This window comes from Rhinolophus sinicus, chromosome 5, assembly GCF_057876585.1.
Source record: "Rhinolophus sinicus isolate RSI-liver-muscle chromosome 5, RSI-T2T, whole genome shotgun sequence".
Lineage (NCBI taxonomy): Eukaryota > Metazoa > Chordata > Mammalia > Chiroptera > Rhinolophidae > Rhinolophus > Rhinolophus sinicus.
In genome coordinates this window covers 8,268,000-8,281,284 of record NC_142505.1, presented here as the reverse complement: position 1 = coordinate 8,281,284, position 13,285 = coordinate 8,268,000, and the positions used below count along the sequence as shown (strand labels likewise).

Sequence of the window (13,285 nt, the reverse complement as noted above, 5' to 3'; positions counted from 1 at the left end):
GCATGGGCAGAGAAGTGGGGGCTGGGGGCCAACAATGAGCACTGGTCTCTCCCTGCCAATCCTCCAGGTGCAGCCCACCATGTCACAGTTCGAAATGGACACCTACGCTAAGAGCCACGACCTCATGTCAGGCTTCTGGAACTCCTGCTACGACACGCTCATGAGCAGTGGGCAGCGGCGCCAGAAGGAGAGGGCACAGAGTCGTCAGGCCTTCCAGGTGTGTGGCCTGGGGTGAGGGTCCAGGAGCTGCTTCACACATGCGCCCAGAGGACCCCTGATGGGCCAGGACAGGAAGCAGCCAGCTGGACTCACCCATTCCTCCAAACCCCACCCACCAGGAGTTGGTCCTGGAACCTGTGCAGCGGCGGGCGCGCCTGGAAGGGCAGCGCTATGCGGCAGCGCTGAAGCAGCAGACCACGCAGCATTCCACTGTCCTGCTGCACTGGGGGGCACTGTGGCGTCAGCTCTCCAGCCCCTGTGGGCCCTGGGCCCTGAGGTGGGTGGGGCTGGGGTGGGGGCGGGGCTTGGAAAGGAGGGAGGGAGGGAGGGAGGACCTGGAGTACCGGACTCCCTTTGGGGTTAGGCCTGGGAAGAATCACCTGGGATGCATCTGCAGGGACCTGCCCACTCCCCGGTGGAAGATGTCCAGCGTTGAGACATACTCGCGCATGCGTCTGAAGCTGGTGCCCAACCATCACTTCAACTCTCACCTGGAAGCCAGCGCCCTACGGGACAACCTGGGTGAGCGGGTGTGCTGAGCTGGGTCTATCCAACTTCGTAGGCTGTCCTCCCTAGCTCTGGCTGAGCAGCGTTGGGTCCATTGCAGGTGAGGCCCCCTTGACACCCACCGAGGAGGCCTCGCTGCCTCTAGCAGTGACTAAAGAGGCCAAAGTCAGCACGATGCACGAGGAGCTGCAGGAAGACCAGCTGGGCGAGGAGGAGCTGGCTTCACTGGAGACCCTGTGAGTGGGCCATGGGTCTGCTCTGGGTGTGCATTCCTGCTAGAGGATTGACCCAAGTCCATTCCCTCTTCTGCTGCAGGGCTAACTGCCCTGAAGGGACTGTCCGAAGTTAGACGAGGTATTGGGGAGAGGTGTCTAACAGAATAGATAGTTGCTTTCATGGCTAGGCACCCCAGAGCAGGACTGAGAAACAACCAGAATAGGATGGGGGTCCATGGGAGTGGGCAGGGGCTGAATGAGGGGAAGCCAGGGACATGAGGTGGTGTCCTCAAGACACTCAGAGACCCAGGTTTTGGGGTGGGAACTGGGGCCAGCCTGGACCCTGGGCAGCTCCTCCTCCTCTGGGAGGCATGAGTGTATGTACCCCATGACTTGATGGCACATGGAGAGTGTTGTCCTTGGGCTTGTCGGGATGGGGGTCCCACAGCCTAGAGCCTGAAGTGGGTGTTGACCCCCAGGATGGAGGCAGCAGAACTGGATGAGCAGCATGAGAAGCTGGTTCTGTCAGCTGAATGCCAACTGGTGACAGTGGTGGCTGTGGTCCCAGGGCTGCTGGAGCTCACCACACAGCACATCTACTTCTACGATTGTAGCACTGAGCGCGTGGAAACTGAGGAGGGTACATTCTGATGGAGGGACAGCAGGGGGTTGCTGTGGTCTGGTGGGGCCAGGCTGAGGGATTCCTGCACCTGCTGTCCCTCCCCACAGGCATTGGCCATGACTTCCGGCGCCCGTTGGCCCAGCTGCGCGAGGTTCACCTACGGCGTTTCAACCTGCGTCGTTCAGCACTTGAGCTCTTCTTCATTGATCAGGCCAACTATTTCCTCAACTTCCCATGCAAGGTGGGCGGGACTGCAGCCTCATCTCCTTGCCAAGTCCCCAGGCCCCAACCCTGCCCCATCCCACCCCACACCCAGATACGGAACCAGGTGTACAAGTGGCTCCTGCGCCTGCGACCCCCTACCCAAGGTTACCTAAGCAGCCGCTCCCCCCAGGAGATGCTGCGCGCCTCAGGCCTTACCCAGGTGAGAGCCCTGGAGTGTGAGGGGCTGGTGAGGTTGGGACCCTGCGGTTGGGAGGAGTACTGGACACCTCAGCTAACTCACCTCTTGCCTGCCCGTCCCCCAGAAATGGGTACAGCGTGAGATATCCAACTTCGAGTACTTGATGCAACTCAACACCATTGCAGGGCGGACCTACAACGACCTATCTCAGTACCCTGTGGTAAGAGCCCGCTCCGCACCTCCAACCCGCCCCTCTGGTCGGCCAGCCCTGGTTCACCCAAGTGTAGGCACTGATGGGGGCCAAGCTCTGAGCTTGGTCCCAGGTCCGTGCTGCCCAAGACCTGGCCTTTGCCTCCTGCCACTCCGCACCCCCTCAGGCCCACTCTCTTCCCCTCCTGGCCTGTTTTCCCTGAAGGGGAATCTTGTCCTAAAGAGTCTGTCCTGCTCCCCTACAGCCCCTTTAAGTGGTGTGTTCCTACCTGTGGGCTGTACCCATCTTCCCGAGGGTGAGGGCAGGGCAGGGTGGGCAGGTAGACCATCAGGACCCTCATGCAGCTCCTGCCCGGGTGGGCGGCCAGTTCCCCTGGGTCCTACAGGACTATGTGTCCCCAACCTTGGATCTCAGCAACCCGGCTGTCTTCCGGGACCTGTCCAAGCCCATCGGTGTGGTGAACCCCAAGCATGCTCAGCTCGTGAGGGAGAAGTGAGCATGTGGGCAAGGCCGGGTGAGGGGGCTGGGATGGGCGAAGGGCGGGCTTCTGCTCACTCCCCCCTAATTGCGGCTCCAGGTATGAGAGCTTTGAGGACCCAGCGGGCACCATTGACAAGTTCCACTATGGCACCCACTATTCCAACGCAGCAGGCGTGATGCATTACCTCATCCGCATGGAGCCCTTCACCTCCCTCCACGTCCAGCTGCAGAGTGGCCGGTGCGGCCCAGGAGGTGGTGGGCAGATGGCAGTGTGGTGGTGGTGAGGGGGGGCAGCAGATGAGGGCGACAGGTCCTTCAGGCATCCTGGGCCCTGTGGCTCTGTCCTTTCCTCCAGCCACACCTCCCTCCCTGTCCCCATTCTCCCCACCTCACTTTGGCCTGTGCCCCTCCCCCAGCTTTGACTGCTCTGACCGGCAGTTCCATTCGGTGGCAGCAGCCTGGCAGGCACGCCTGGAGAGCCTGGCTGATGTGAAGGAGCTCATCCCAGAGTTCTTCTACTTCCCCGACTTCCTGGAGAACCAGAACGGTAGGAGCTGGCATGAGGCTGGAGATGGGCCAGGGGTGGCCAGGGAGCAGGTGAAGATGGCACAGTGAGACAGCTGACCCAGTCCTCTGTGCCAGGCTTTGACCTGGGCTGCCTCCAGCTGACCAATGAGAAGGTGGGCGACGTGGTGCTGCCCCCATGGGCCAGCTCTCCTGAGGACTTCATCCAGCAGCACCGCCAGGCTCTGGTGAGGAGACGAGCGCAGACAGACAGGCGGGCAGTCAGGGCTGAGCATGGGGGTGGGGGGTCAGCCCTCCACCCCTAAGCTGACTGCCCCTCCCCACCCCCAGGAGTCAGAGTACGTGTCTGCCCACCTGCATGAGTGGATCGACCTCATCTTTGGCTACAAGCAGCGGGGCCCGGCTGCGGAGGAGGCCCTCAATGTCTTCTATTACTGCACCTATGAGGGTGGGGAGCGACCTGGGCTCAAGTGGGGGCTGGGCACAGATGAGGAGGGGTGAATGCAGGACACCCAGGGAGTCCTGACTGCTCCCCTGCGTGCCCAGGTGCTGTGGACCTGGACCATGTGGCAGATGAGCGGGAACGGAAGGCTCTGGAGGGCATTATCAGCAACTTTGGGCAGACCCCCTGTCAGCTGCTGAAGGTAAGGCCAGCTTGGAGGCAGGGGGTCAGGAGTGAGCATGCCGCGGTGCTGACCAGCCACTTACCCACAGGAGCCACATCCAGCCCGGCTCTCTGCTGAGGAAGCAGCCCAGCGCCTTGCACGTCTGGACACTAACTCACCTAGCATCTTCCAGCACCTGGACCAGCTCAAAGCCTTCTTCGCAGAGGTGAGGAGGCAGGGCCTTGACTTCCTACCCTGTGAAATGGGTTTAACCCCACTGTCCTTACTAACCTCTTGGGGCAGAGAGAAAACCTAGATCGAGGTCAGTGATATTGACATCTTAGAAAAGGAATACAATGAGAGGAGTATGAAACTGTGGCTTCTTCACAAGGGCCAGGACAAGGTGTCAACTCACCTAGCCATCTCTGAAAGCCTTAGACCAGAAGGGAGCGCATCTGGCCTTGGATACTCCCTCACCTTCCTGCCTACGTCCCAGAATGCCCTCAGGCCTGACTTTTTTAGGCTCTCCTCTCTTCCTGGGGAACATGGAATAATGGAGTAGGGGGACCAAGCTTGAGACTCTAGAAGGATCTTCCTTGCCCATACCCACTTCTCCCTCACTTTCTGACGCCCTCCGGAAGACCCCCTGGTCTCTCACACCTTTCTCAGAGGGACCTTGGTCTCTATGACACCTAGCCTGATCCCGGGGGCCTGAGGGCAGAGGAAGGGGTGGTGCCCCAGGGAGCAGGTAGAGTAGTGGGGGCCCCGCTGGCTGCTTGGGCACAGCCAGCCCTGCACTGTCTCTCTGCACAGGTCATCAGTGATGGCGTGCCCCTGGTGCTGGCCCTGGTTCCCCACCGGCAACTCCACTCCTTCATGACCCAAGACCTGTTGGTAAGTGTACTGGGCAGGACCCCACCCTAGCTCCACCCCGTCTTGGACTCTACCCCAAACCTACCTCTACCCCCTCTTGCCCGCAGGTGACTGTGAGTGCCAATGGGCTGCTGGGCACCCACGGCTGGTTGCCCTATGACCGTAACATAAGCAACTACTTCAGGTTCATCAAAGATTCCACCAAGTAGGACAGAGGGCTGTGGGCAGGGGTGGGCATCTCCCCACCCAGTCAGAATGCTGGCCAGCTGCTGGGTCTGGCCAAGGTGTCTGAGGGCCTGGGTCTCCTATGTGGCCTGGCCTCACTTGTCATCCCCCACTGGGTCAGGATGCAGCGACTGCTGAGTGGTCCATGGGTACCAGGCAGTGGCGTGAGTGGGCAAGCCCTGGCAGTGGACCCCGATGGAAAGCTGCTGTTCAGTGGTGGCCACTGGGATGGGAGCCTGCGAGTGACTGCGCTCCCCCGGGGCAAGCTGTTGAGCCAGCTCAGCCGCCACCTGGGTGAGCAGCCTTGGAGCTGGGGGTGGTGCAGGTAGCCAAGGAGGGTGTGAGCACTCTGTTCTAGTTGTACCCTCCTCTCCCCTCGCAGACATAGTGACCTGCCTTGCACTGGACACCTGTGGCATCTACCTCATCTCAGGCTCCCGGGACACCACGTGCATGGTGTGGCGGCTCCTGCAGCAGGTGTGCCCGGCGGACAGCTTCGTGGGGCCTCCATAGTCCTGCCCTGTAGCTCACCTGCCCCTTAGCAGGCCTCCAGTCCTGCTCTTCTCTCTTCCCCTCCCCTCACTACTATGAACAAGTCTGGGGCTCCACAACCCTCCAGCTCCAGCTCTGGCGTGGCACAAGGCCTTCACTTTCCTGAGCCTTAGCCTTCTCAGTCGGGCCAGGGTAATGGGATGTGCCCAGTCCTGAGCCAGCCTTTGCTTCCCATAGGGAGGTCTCTCGGGGCTGGCATCAAAGCCTGTGCAGGTCCTATACGGGCACGAGGCTGCAGTGAGCTGTGTGGCCATCAGCACTGAACTCGACATGGCTGTGTCTGGATCTGAGGTGTGTGTATGCCTGTGCCCAGGGGAGGCCGTTTGCTGGGCACTGCCTCTGGAGCCCAGAGACCCCTGCCCAGCACCCTAAGTTGCCTTCCTGCAGGATGGAACTGTGATCATCCACACTGTACGTCGTGGCCAGTTTGTGGCAGCACTACGGCCCCCGGGGGCCATGTTGCCTGGACCTGTTTCCCACCTGGCGCTGGGGTCTGAGGGCCAGATTGTGGTCCAGAGCTCGACTCGGGAACGTCTGGGGGCTCAGGTATGGGAAAGGGGCGCCCAGTCAAGAGACGGGTGGTTGGGATTCTGTCCTTGCTGACACCTGTGGCTTCTTTCAGGTCACCTACGCCTTGCACTTGTACTCAGTAAATGGGAAGTTGCGGACGTCACTGCCCCTGGTAGAGCAGCCCACAGCCCTGGCAGTGACAGAGGGCTTTGTTCTGCTGGGCACAGCCCAGTGTGCCCTGCACATCCTCCACCTGAACAAGTGAGCCCCACTATTTATGGGTTCATGGTCCCCCAGGGTAGTGGTCATTGGCAGAGGATACTAGGAGGTGCACCCCATGGACCCACACCCTCTTTGCATGTTTGTGGGCACGATCTGCAAGGCCTGTCACCTGTCTCCTCATCCCCCAATGGGGAGATCTTGCCACACACTTGTGGGAGATTCCTTCATGTATCAGGGTTTCAACTGAGCCATCCTTCAAATGAGAGGGTGACAGGGTACATGGGAGAACGGAGAGACCTCCTTCTGCCGGAGGCAAAGCTGTCTTGCAGTTGCGAGTTCATGTATCTCTTCTCTACCTCCAGCCTGCTCCCGGCCGCGCCTCCCCTGCCCATGAAGGTGCCCATCCGCAGCGTGGCTGTGACCAAGGAGCACAGCCACGTGCTGGTGGGCCTGGAGGACGGCAAGCTTATCGTGGTGGGCGCGGGGCAGCCCTCTGAGGTGAGGATAAGGGCAGGGCGAGTCTCGAATGAGGCAGAGAGCTACGGTCCTAGCTAACCCACCCTGCTCCTCCTACCAGGTGCGCAGCAGCCAGTTCGCGCGGAAGCTGTGGCGGTCCTCACGGCGCATCTCGCAGGTGTCCTCCGGGGAGACAGAGTACAAACCTGCAGAGGCTCGCTGACAGTCGGCCCCGCCCCACTGCACAGGCTCCGCTCCCAGCGGGCTCGGCCTCGGGAGGAGCCGCCCAGGAGTCCACGAAGCGCGCGGTCCGCACTCTGGGGGTGGGCGGAGTCCCACACCCGTCCAGCTCAGGGATTGGTGAGCGGTGTCACTCCAGGAAGTCCCGCCCCTCGCCGGCAGAGGGGCCGCCCGGAGTCCCAGCACTGGCCTCCGCGGCCGCACAGCACTTTTTGCACAACCTGGCACAGGGAACACAGCCTCCCAAGACCCCTGTCCCGGCAGAACACGGGGACCGGGCTGTGGCCTTAATCCCTAAGGCGGGCCCCTCTCTCCCATTCTCGGCAATAAACCTGGCCTAGTTTTGTAGCTGCTCTGTCTCCATGTGCGCGGGCGCGCGTGGCGTCTCAGCCTGCTCTAGTCACCGTCCGGGCTCGCTTTTCCCTGAGCCCTGCAGGGCGACTCGTGCCCTCCGCGTGGCGTCAGCTTCCCCAGCAGCACCGTCCCTGTCCCTCAGGGCCCTGCTCGTCGTTCTCCCGGCTCGTGCTCTTTGCGCCCTCAGTCTTCCGCGGAATCACCCCCACACACCGTTCACACGTTCCCGCCATCCGCGGCCGGCTACGTGTGGGCGCGCCTGCGCGTTCCTGCGCGGGGCGGGGCGAGACCGCCGCGGCCGCGCCCCTCCAGCCAGCCCCACCCCCTTGGGCCCCTGGAGCCGTGGCCCGGGCCGCTGGGCTCCTGGGACCGCCTTCCTCACCCCCTCAAAGTCCCGCCCGGCGCCACTGTTCTCGTCTCGGGCGGGCCACAACCTAGCCTCCCCCGGGGATTCCACGCAGTCTTCCCGGCCAGCCCAAGGCTAGTCCCGAGGCTCAGAGGCCCCTTCCACCAGGGTGAGCGGATCTTGGGACCCGTGAAGGGGCGGCCGCCGCAGGTCAGGAGCGGGTTGGGGACACAGCCTCGGGTCTTTCTGGACGGAGGGAGCCGAGGGCAACCTCTCTGTCCCCTACCTCGAGCGAGACCCGCGATCCTGCCGGTGTTTCTGTAGCGGTGCGGCGCCCGTGTTGGGTTGTGTGGGGGAAGCCACCACAGTCGCGTGGGCGTGCGGGGTGTTGCGCTGTGTGTGGGTATTTTGTGGGCCTGAAGACGGGTGTGTTTGGCGTGGGGGCGGTAGACGCTCCAATCCCGCAGCTCGAGGTGGGTCAGGGATACACAAGGCCTGGCTGTCTCTGCGCACGCTGGTCACAGGCTCACCAGCCAACCATGAGCCCCTCATGTGGTGAGTGACACAAATGTACACACCTGACACGTGGCAAGGGCCACCGCAGCCTCTGTCCCAGACCCACTTTCCCACTGTGCATTTTGCCATAAACAGGCAAACACCCTTGTGCAAGGAAGTGAGTTTGGAGTTCCTGGGGTGAACCAGGCCGGATGCGGAGTGATGGATGGCCTTCCCCCAGGTCTCTTCTCCATTCCTTTTCAGGCAAGATCCCTCCTCAGCCCAGACCTGGGCCTCTCCTCCCCAGGCCTCAAGAAGTGGGTTCCAGCAGGATTGGCCCTTTAGGTCCAGATGGGTCCTGGGACTGAGTAGAACTGTCCTTCAGGTTTCTGGTCTCTGGGCCCATATGCCCTCTGCCCTTGCTGAACCCACTAAGGTACCCTGCCATCCAGCCTCTGGGCTGGAGGTGAGGGCTAGACGCTGACCCTGGAGGAAGGAGTGAGAGCATAGTCACTCCAGGGAGTCCTGCCTTGGAGGCTTAGGGTGTTGGGTTCCTGGGCTCATGCTGAGAAGTCTGGAGGAGACTCCCACCAGCCAGTAAGTCTCGGCCTGGCTCTGGCTGAGATGGGGCTGGGCATCTCCCTGGTCATTCCATGCCATCCCTGGACTCAGGGTTTACCAATCTGCCTTCCTCCCTCCTGAGCTGCATCCTGGATCCTCGAGCTTGGCCAGCTCTATCATCCTGTGTATCTGACACTGGAGGAAACTGGTCCAGATTGGTGAATGGCGGGCGTGGGAACCCAGCCCTGCAGTGAATCAGGATGGAGTGAGCTAGGATAGAAGGGACTCCCTTCTCTACCCCAAGGGACCCCCGACATCAGGCCTGAGGCTTCCTCCCATGTCCCTGCACACAACCCCTTCTGGACTGAGAGGTCTCCCAGCTCCCTAGCCTGGGCACTGCCCATGATACTCCAACCCCTCTCCAAGAGGTGCAGCCCCTGGGAACACTACCAGCCGGCAGAGCGATGCTTCACAACTCCAGCCACAGGGAAGGCACGATCCACGAGGGTAAGCACCTCTTGATTCAGACTCTGGGCACCAGGTAGGATGGGAGGTACCTCAGGGGTAGGTCACACACAAGTCTAGTCACAGGCTCTGGGGTTCCTGTCCCTTGGGCCCTGCCTTCACTGGATTGTGGGGACCGCTGGTCTCCAGGCAAAAGTAAGCAGCAGCATTTATTTACTTGCCTTCCAGTTCAGCTTTATTTTGTAAAAATTTACAAGGTCTCCTGTGCACAGAGGCCCCCATGGGGACCAATGTGAACCAATGTGCTCTCACAGTCCAGACTGGGTGGGGGACACAGGACACACAGTTCAGCATCATAGTAGACAGAGGAGGTGCAACAGGAACCAGAAAAGGCAGAGACTGGGAGAGATCAAGGAAGCTTCCCAGAATAGGAGAATCCTGCTGGTTTGTCAGAAGGAGAAGGTAGAACAGCAAGAACGGACGTCTGGAAGCCTGGGAGGATACCTCTGGGAAGGGCGGGGTGTCCAAGATCGGTGAGCACAGGGGAGGCTGTGGGAGATGAGGGTGGGAAAACTGGCCAGTCAGCGCTCGATCCGTGGTACGAGCTTTTGACTCTACATAGTAGAGACTCTTGATTGTTTCAAACCTGTTGACAGCAAAGTCTAGGTGAGGCTGCCCAGGGACTCTAGCCTTGATTCCTTGCCCTTGACCCTGTCTTCCCTTTCTTCCACAGATAAGACCTGGAGGGGGCAGGACAGGGACAGGGAAGGAGCATGGATAGGGGCAGTGGGAGCCCTGGCCCCCAATACCTCCTCCCCGTTTCCCCCTGAGCCTCCAGGGGCCTCGGGCAGCAGCATCATCCCTGTCTACTGTGCTCTGCTGGCCACCGTGGTCCTCGGTCTGCTTGCCTACGTGGCCTTCAAGTGGTAGGTGGCCTGGACACTGCCCTGTAGCACTCCCTCCCCGCCTGGACTGCCAGCCACCTCCCTCTCTGTCTCAGTGAGGGTTGGAGCATATTGGCAGGTCCCCCCTGCTCCCCTACAGCTGGCGCTCTCATCAACAACGACAGCAGCTGGCCAAAGCTCGGACTGCAGAACTGGGGGCCCTGGATCAGATGCATGGAGATGGCAGCGTCTTCCGGGACTCTCCTAGCGGTCTGGAGTCCTGTGCCCCCAGCCAGGGTGAGTCCCTTTCCCCGATCTACAGTCCTTTAGACCTAGCTCTGCCTCACCACCCAGCCCATCTGACCCTCATTTGCCCCTCCCATCTCCCACCCTAGGGCCACATCCTGAGCTTGGCTGCCGGCTTTACCTTCATCTCCCTCGGCAGCAGCAAGAGGAAGTGGAGTGTCTCCTGGAAGTGTCAGGAGAACCTGACAAGGGCTGGCAGGGCCTGGCGGGCCGCCTAGGCTACCAGGCTGAGGCTGTGGAGACCATGGCCCGGGCCCAGCTGCCGGCCTACACCCTGCTGAGGGACTGGGCTGTCCAAGAAGGCAGTGGTGCTACCCTCAGGGTGCTAGAGCATGCCCTGGCTGCCATGGGCCGGGAAGACGTGGTCCGGGTCCTGGGCCTCCCGGCTGAGGGCTGCGCTGTGGTGTGAGCGTTGCCTCCACAGCCCGGCCTCTCAGGGAACCTGCTCTGCGCTTCCGAGCCATGCCCGTCTCACGTGCCTTCCCTTCATGGGCTCCCTGGCATTGGTGGCCTCAGCCTGCTCTGTTCTGGGGGGACACATAAGGTCCAGCCACCACTCACCTCCCCTCACCCTACCTTCTTCCAAGACAGGGACCAGGAAGTGGAGGAGTTGGCAGTAAGGAGTAGGCCTGCCCCACTCCACCTCCTCTTACTTTACCTCGACTGGTTTTTCCACTTTTGTATTCCGTATTAAAAGTAACTTTGCATTATTGTGCTGGCTCTATCTGGCGCCTTGGGCCTGTGAGTCAGTTGGGTGGCTGAAGCAGAAGCCCGGAAAAAGGACGGGGTCCCTGGGGGGTGGGTGGAGCACCTGAGCTGGCAAGCAGTGTGCCCCGTAGGAGACACATGAGCTCGGCAGGCACAGGGTGGCGCGCACGTCCTGCCTCTGCCACTCACTGGCTGGATCGTGTCAGGAAGCTATTTCCCTTTCTGAACTTGAGCTTCCTTAGCTGGAGAACAGTAACGAGAAGGGCACGTTCAGTAGGCACACCCACCTTCTAAGACTCCCAGGTTGGCACTGATGGGCTTTAAGTTTGAGACCATTTTCCTGACTGGTGCTGTGACCAGCATCGAGGGGCGGCTGGAGGCAGGAGGCACTGGTCCTGGGAAGCTGGTTACCAAGGGCCTCTGGTCCTCTAGATGAGTAAAGGAAGGAAGGGCCCTCCTTCCAGGGCCCATTCTCCAGATTTAGGGGAGGGGGGGTCAAACATGCTTCCATCACCACTTATATGATTTCTATACAAGTCAAGGGCAGCTGGTCATCACACCACCTGAGGGGCAGTTGAGGACAGGGCAGTTTACCAAGCCACCTGCACCCCATGCATATGCCCACGCTGAAGGGAGAGGCAGGCAGGCTGCTGCTTCCTGTGCCTGCGGAGAGGGCTGCTACAGCATACAGGCCCGGCCTCGGAAGGAACAGTGCTACCGTCCTGGCATCCACCCCCAAACTCAGATGTGGGATCCAGTCATGGGCCAGGAGGCCCAGGATACATCCTGTCCCCTGGCTGGCTGAGATGTGATGGGTTGGCTGCTCTGTGAGGACCACTCATCAGACCGCTGCTGCTATTCCTCAGACACAGCTCACCAAGCCTGCTTAGCTCTGTGAATCTTTCCTTAAGCTAAGGAAGGGCAGGCTGAAAGTTAACCTTCATTCTGAGATGACCCTTGGCAGTAATAACTGGGGAGAGAAAGCAAGAAAGGCTCAGCATTCAGTCGACTAGAATCAGACCAAAGCTGGGGACAGTCGGCCACAGCGCTGTGAGGGTTGGCATGGCAATGACGTGAAATCCTGCATCAGGTGGTATGAACAGGTTCTCAATTCACTGGCAACCCTTGTCACTGCTGAGGGGATTTGAGCCTGCAGGTGTCAAGGGGTGTGTGGAAGGGGCAAAGGTCTTGAAAAAAATTACCTGAGAATTCCTCTTTAAAGGTGTCCTATCTGAAATGCGACAGCTCCCTGGGCACCACCACCCTTTAATGGAAGGTTGCCTAAATTTCCTTGGAGAATCTGAAACCTGGAGCCTCGGGTCAAAACCGTGTTTGGCTTGGTTGCAAGCCGCAGTGCATATGGCCGCACCCCTGCACGGCAAACCCACCCAAAGAGAAACACCCTTTGAATGTGCTCAAGCTGAAATGTGAAGACCATTCGAGTCCATCCACTTAAAGCTATAATAATGTGCTTTAAACAGTTTGAAGGCTGCAGTATCATGGGAAAATACTTTGGCTACATTGTTAAATTAAATAGCATGTCTAATAATTATGACTTTAAACCAGGTGTTTTTCTATGTTAACAGTTCCTTTGCTATAAGAAAAGGAGATGAGTCACTGAGCTTCTCTGAACCTTAGTTTCCTCATCCGAACAGTGCAATTCCTACGCCTCAGGGTTGTAAAGATCAAAGGGACACACTTGTGCACTAAGTCCCCAGCAGGTACTGAGTGCTCTAACTACTGTCCACCCACCCAGGATTTGCTGGGTCACAGCCTCTGCACAGATGGGCCCCCAGGCTGGCCTGAAGCCTTTGGCCCGTCTCCCTGCCCAGACAACTGGTCCATCAAGGGGTGTGTGTGTGGTCTCCACTGGGCCCTGCACCCTCCAGGAGATACGCACGATCATCACAGCCTGTGCACTGTACCCCTTTATAGTGGTCCTCCCCTGTCCTCCCTCTACTGTCCATGCCCAGGGTCAGGGAACCCAAACATCAAACAAGCATTCCAGGGGGCTTGGGCAACTCAAGACTCTCGAGGGCAGAAGGCCAATACCTCTCCCCAGCCAGGAGGTATGAAGGGGAGGCACATGCCTGTCTCTGGACTGACCTATTAACCGAAGAAAAGAAACGCAGTGCCAGCGAGGCCTCAGGTCCGCTTCCTGTGCTCTGGAATGTACATGCAAGGTGACTCCAGCCCTGAGCAGAGCACCAGATCCCACGCTCACAAGTGTCAGTCACCTGGCAAATGTCTGCCTCGATCCCAGTGGACCCATGGGGAACAAGGCCCGTCACAAACCCCAAT

At 59.9% G+C, this 13,285-nt stretch overlaps 2 protein-coding genes across 11 annotated transcripts in view; both read left to right on the top strand.

Annotated features, from left to right (window-relative positions):
* Positions 1-7,213, top strand: part of NBEAL2 (neurobeachin like 2) — a 28,446-nt gene extending 21,233 nt beyond the window's left edge. For 5 of the 6 annotated variants that reach the window (XM_074312469.2, XM_074312471.2, XM_074312470.2 and 2 more), the window contains 23 exons: positions 68-217; positions 339-496; positions 617-741; positions 827-962; positions 1,421-1,581; positions 1,671-1,987; positions 2,091-2,186; positions 2,545-2,669; positions 2,755-2,895; positions 3,074-3,204; positions 3,300-3,409; positions 3,513-3,630; positions 3,729-3,826; positions 3,897-4,013; positions 4,601-4,681; positions 4,768-4,865; positions 5,007-5,179; positions 5,268-5,362; positions 5,615-5,728; positions 5,825-5,983; positions 6,060-6,208; positions 6,532-6,667; positions 6,747-7,213. In XM_074312469.2, coding sequence (XP_074168570.2) covers positions 68-217; positions 339-496; positions 617-741; positions 827-962; positions 1,421-1,581; positions 1,671-1,987; positions 2,091-2,186; positions 2,545-2,669; positions 2,755-2,895; positions 3,074-3,204; positions 3,300-3,409; positions 3,513-3,630; positions 3,729-3,826; positions 3,897-4,013; positions 4,601-4,681; positions 4,768-4,865; positions 5,007-5,179; positions 5,268-5,362; positions 5,615-5,728; positions 5,825-5,983; positions 6,060-6,208; positions 6,532-6,667; positions 6,747-6,848 — 3,090 coding nt within the window. In that variant the 3' untranslated portion in view covers positions 6,849-7,213. Of the gene's footprint in view, positions 1-67; positions 218-338; positions 497-616; positions 742-826; positions 963-1,420; positions 1,582-1,670; positions 1,988-2,090; positions 2,187-2,544; positions 2,670-2,754; positions 2,910-3,073; positions 3,205-3,299; positions 3,410-3,512; positions 3,631-3,728; positions 3,827-3,896; positions 4,014-4,600; positions 4,682-4,767; positions 4,866-5,006; positions 5,180-5,267; positions 5,363-5,614; positions 5,729-5,824; positions 5,984-6,059; positions 6,209-6,531; positions 6,668-6,746 lie in introns of those variants that run through there. The other variant, XR_012489579.2, reaches the window with a different exon arrangement.
* Positions 7,214-7,354: 141 nt separating this feature from the next.
* On the top strand, positions 7,355-10,987 carry LOC109443518 (death domain-containing membrane protein NRADD-like). Of its 5 annotated transcripts, XM_074312477.2 has the most exons (6): positions 7,355-7,734; positions 8,217-8,301; positions 9,048-9,128; positions 9,820-10,012; positions 10,131-10,267; positions 10,366-10,987. In XM_074312477.2, exons 2-6 carry the CDS (start codon positions 8,283-8,285, stop codon positions 10,683-10,685), a joined length of 750 nt encoding a protein of 249 aa, XP_074168578.1. In that variant the 5' UTR covers positions 7,355-7,734; positions 8,217-8,282; the 3' UTR covers positions 10,686-10,987. The 5 variants fall into 5 exon arrangements, with proteins under 5 accessions (XP_074168578.1, XP_019579572.2, XP_074168579.1 ...); XM_019724013.3 differs by lacking the exon at positions 8,217-8,301; XM_074312478.2 differs by lacking the exon at positions 8,217-8,301 and having other exon boundaries at positions 8,926-9,128.
* Positions 10,988-13,285: the final 2,298 nt, after the last annotated feature.

Coding starts and splice junctions, on each gene's coding strand:
- LOC109443518 (XM_074312477.2), top strand. Junction 9,129..9,819: donor GGAAGGCACGATCCACGAGG/GTAAGCACCTCT, acceptor TTTCTTCCACAG/ATAAGACCTGGAGGGGGCAG. Junction 10,013..10,130: donor GCCTACGTGGCCTTCAAGTG/GTAGGTGGCCTG, acceptor GCTCCCCTACAG/CTGGCGCTCTCATCAACAAC.